The sequence below is a fragment of the Tetrahymena thermophila genome (genome assembly GCF_000189635.1).
Source record: "Tetrahymena thermophila SB210 genomic scaffold scf_8254302, whole genome shotgun sequence".
NCBI lineage: Eukaryota > Ciliophora > Oligohymenophorea > Hymenostomatida > Tetrahymenidae > Tetrahymena > Tetrahymena thermophila.
In genome coordinates, this window is record NW_002476130.1 from 5,423 (window position 1) to 9,235 (window position 3,813).

At 19.5% G+C, this 3,813-nt stretch overlaps 2 protein-coding genes across 2 annotated transcripts in view; both read right to left on the reverse strand. All coding sequences in view use genetic code 6, as the record gives it.

Moving 5' to 3' along the window:
* Positions 1-538: 538 nt before the first annotated feature.
* TTHERM_001305849 (transmembrane protein, putative) lies at positions 539-1,146 on the reverse strand (the record flags this gene model as incomplete). Its single annotated transcript, XM_012800379.1, has 3 exons — positions 539-698; positions 841-884; positions 952-1,146. 3 exons carry the CDS (start codon positions 1,144-1,146, stop codon positions 539-541), a joined length of 399 nt encoding a protein of 132 aa, XP_012655833.1.
* Positions 1,147-2,562: 1,416 nt separating this feature from the next.
* Positions 2,563-3,813, reverse strand: part of TTHERM_01305850 (transmembrane protein, putative) — a gene marked incomplete at both ends in the record, with an annotated part of 3,710 nt that continues 2,459 nt past the window's right edge. The window contains 4 exons of the mRNA XM_001025325.3: positions 2,563-3,223; positions 3,368-3,457; positions 3,605-3,694; positions 3,746-3,813. The exon at positions 3,746-3,813 is cut by the window's right edge and continues 148 nt beyond it. Of these exons, the coding sequence (XP_001025325.3) occupies positions 2,563-3,223; positions 3,368-3,457; positions 3,605-3,694; positions 3,746-3,813 (909 nt within the window). The remainder of the gene's footprint in view (positions 3,224-3,367; positions 3,458-3,604; positions 3,695-3,745) is intronic.

Consider the following 3,813-nt stretch of genomic DNA (forward strand, 5'->3'; position numbering starts at 1 on the left):
CTTTTATCATAATTAAATAAATTTATTATTTGACTTAATAAAATGAAAATAGAAAATTCTTCAAAATTTAAATCATTTTTTTTTGAATTAATTAATTAATTAAAAAATAAATTACCTAAAATCAATTAATAAATTTCTGAGTTTTTTGCACTTTGCTAATTCACTACCCATTTCTCCATATTCTAAATCTTATTTATTAAAGCTACTTTTCCTTTATGATTATTTAAAAATTAAAATAAATAAAAGTTTTCTTTCTAATATATAAGAAATTATAAGAAAATCAGAAAAGTATATATAACTAACTTGTTTGTTTGTAAATAAAATAAAAAGTGGTTAATTTTATTTTTATTTGAATATATAGAGGGAGATAGAAAAATAAATTTATTTCTTTAGATTTAAAATCTTTAAAAAAATAACAAAATCACAAAAATTTACGCTAGATTTAGAGTCAAAGATGAGAGATTCTAACATTTAGATAGCAGAGATAATAAATTTGAAAGCTTTTTTTTACCTACAAAATCCTATCTTTTTATGTCCATCAAATATATAAATAAAATTATTAAAATGTTTCAAGATCAAATAAAAAAAAAGTCAAAATTTTTATAATAAATTTTAAATTTAAATCAACTTATGATAGACATTTTTATTACTTACTTTATTTATCTAATTGTTCTGCACTAAAGTAAAAGTAGATACACCTTATTAAATAAAAAATATTTTCTTATTTTGAACAAGATTTATATTTCTTAAATATTAAATTCAAAAGTTATTTAGTGAGTTTAAACTTTAAAGTAATTCATACATAAATAATTAAACCAATTATAAAAATAAATGTATTACTTTAAATCTATATCATAGAACTCATTCAAAGAAGAATTTGAAGACTTTAATTTTAAAAATATGCATTAATGTTTAATAAATTGGATTTTTAATTGGAAATTAATTAATTACCTTTTACATTTCTTTATAAAACTCGCTTCTGATTTTCTTAAATTTCTATTTTTTATTTTAGAACAAATTTTCAGCTTTTAAATTGATTATAAGAAAGAAATTAATCACAATAAATATTTGAAATCTAATTAAAGCAAATAATTATTCTAATAATTAGCATTTTTTTAAATTACTAATAAATATTTTTTAATTCATTTTTGAGAAATAACAAATTTTTTTATTTATTCAAAAAATTTACTTGAAAATTAAAATATTTTTTAAAAAGTTTTTGTTTTTTAAAAAAATGAATGAAATTTATTGATTAAATGAGCTATTTGCTAATTTAAATATTAACTAGAAGTATTTAGTAAAATATATTTTTTCATTAAATATTCATTCGTTTATATATTATTTCTGTGAATGAAGGACTATATATATATGAATAATTTAGATATTGTGATAAATTTAGTTAAAAATAAGATAACTTTTATACTCCTTTATCACTAATATCGTTATTACTTTACCTATGAAATTCATTATCTAAATTTTATTGAAAAAAAAACTAAATAAATAAAAATATTTTATAAAAAATTAAAAAATAAATATACTTAAGATTATATTACCTTTAACAAAATTTGACACTTTGTTTATTTATAAGCTATCTTTCATATATATATCTAATTAGTCTAGCTAACAGGTTCTTAAGATTTAGAGCTAGTTATTATAGTTTCTTAAGAAACTAAATATATTCTTAGAATTATCAGAGATTTATGTATTGAAACTTTGAACATATTAGAAGATATTCTTTTGAGTCATCTTACCAGATAAAAATATAAAAAAATTGCATCTGAGAAGTTAGTTGTTCCTAATTACTAATTAGGTAGATAGATATATTATAAATAAATATATAGAAAAGAATTAGTTAAAACTTAGAGAGTTAGTTTAAAATAACATTTATAACTTTAATAATCGATTGCCTAACTCATAATGAATAATTTTCCTTAAGTCAGCGCCATTTGAATTGAATTGAGTTGCTTAAGATTAAGTCCTATATTTATCTTATCAATAAATTCCAACGAAAAATGATTTCTTTTTAACATCACTCATTTTTTATAGTTGAAAAATCAAAATACTTGAGAAAAATCAAAATACTTGAGAAAAATCTTCATCAGTGCTGTTCAGTATAATAATTAAATTATATTAAGTCCTATCCCTAATAACCTTTAACATGCAATTTCTAGGAAGTATATTTACAATGAATTTACTAGTAGATAAGCTTGGCATTATTTTATAAATAGGGTTGTAGACTAAGAAAAGTATTTTGTTTCAAACAATGAATATTCATAGTATAAAAATAAATACATTTAAAATTCAAAAGTATTATTTTAATTATTAAAAGATTATAAAAATAAATACAACATAAAACATTTAATTAAACACTTTATATATACTTATGATTAATATATGTTTATCATTTCCAACTTTAATAATAAATCTTAATAGAATTACAAATCATCGTTTATTAATTAATTAAATTAGTAAATTGGCTTTGCTGAAAAAAGTTTTAATTTGAATTCATGTTCATAATTATCATTTTCCTTTGAAAAATTAGAAAAATTGATAAATTTAAGCTCACTGCTTTGTTTTAGATTATTTTTTATCGTTTTCTGAATTCTAATTTTATTCTTCACTGAATGAAGATAGATCACCAGATTTTCTTGAGATAGAACCAGTCTCATTAGTTTGGTTTAAATTATTTTCATTTGAAATAATATTTTTTTAACTCTCTTCATTTTAGTTGTTTTCTGAAAGATTTTCTTGTACTTTATTATCTTATTTGCTCTCTTCCTCTTCCTCGTCTTCTTAATTAATTAATTACTGATTTATATCTTAAACTTCTTATCCATATTCTTGATCTAGGTCTATATATCCTTCATAATCGAAGTCATCTTCTTAAGATTCATCATATAAGGCGCAAAAGTCTGAATGAACTAATCTCTTAACTTTTAAGATTTTTCTTTTAAGCTTTTAAATCTATTTTTTTTTAATATCGTTATGCCTATTTTTTAAAATATAATTTAAAATACTTTTTAAATTATTTTAAATTTTTTATTTGTTTGTTTGTTTTTTGCCATTTTAAAAGTAGCTCAAATACTATTTACAAAATTAGAAATAAAAGAATCTCTAAATTAAATAAATTTACGATAATTCCAAAGTCAAACTTCTAAGTTTAGCACATTTTAATATATCAGAAACTAATTTTGATGCACCTGAAGAACTAATTTAATTGCCACTTTTAATAATTAAAATCATTTTTATTCATTTAGAAAATATAAATAAATAAATAAGGTAAAAAGAAAGTCAAATTAATAAAAACGCTAATAAAAAATTAATTAATTAATTAATTAATTAATAAATGAATGATAAAAATAATTACTATAGATTAAGCTTCAATGATGAGAGTTTGTCACATTTACATATACCTAAACCTAATCCTGATGCACCTTCATCACCTATTATATCATCCCTATAAAAGCATTTAAAATAAATTACTCAATTTTATCTAGAAAATATTATTTGAAGACATAAAAATATATCTAAACTCATATTTTTTGATTTGAGTGACTCAAATTAAATTCGAATTTTTTATTAAATTGAAAGCAAATTTAAGTACGATAGGTAAATTTCTATAGCTGATAGGTTAGAGCACTTTGATAAAGCACTAGCTAAGCCTTAAGCGCCCTTATCACCAATTATACTAAATCTTTTAACAAGTCTAATAAAAAAATAAGCAAATAAAGTAAAGTAAATTCACCTAAAATCAAAAAATAGAGATGAGAGTTTGTCTAACTTTGCTAATCCAGAAACAAGATGAGATAAACC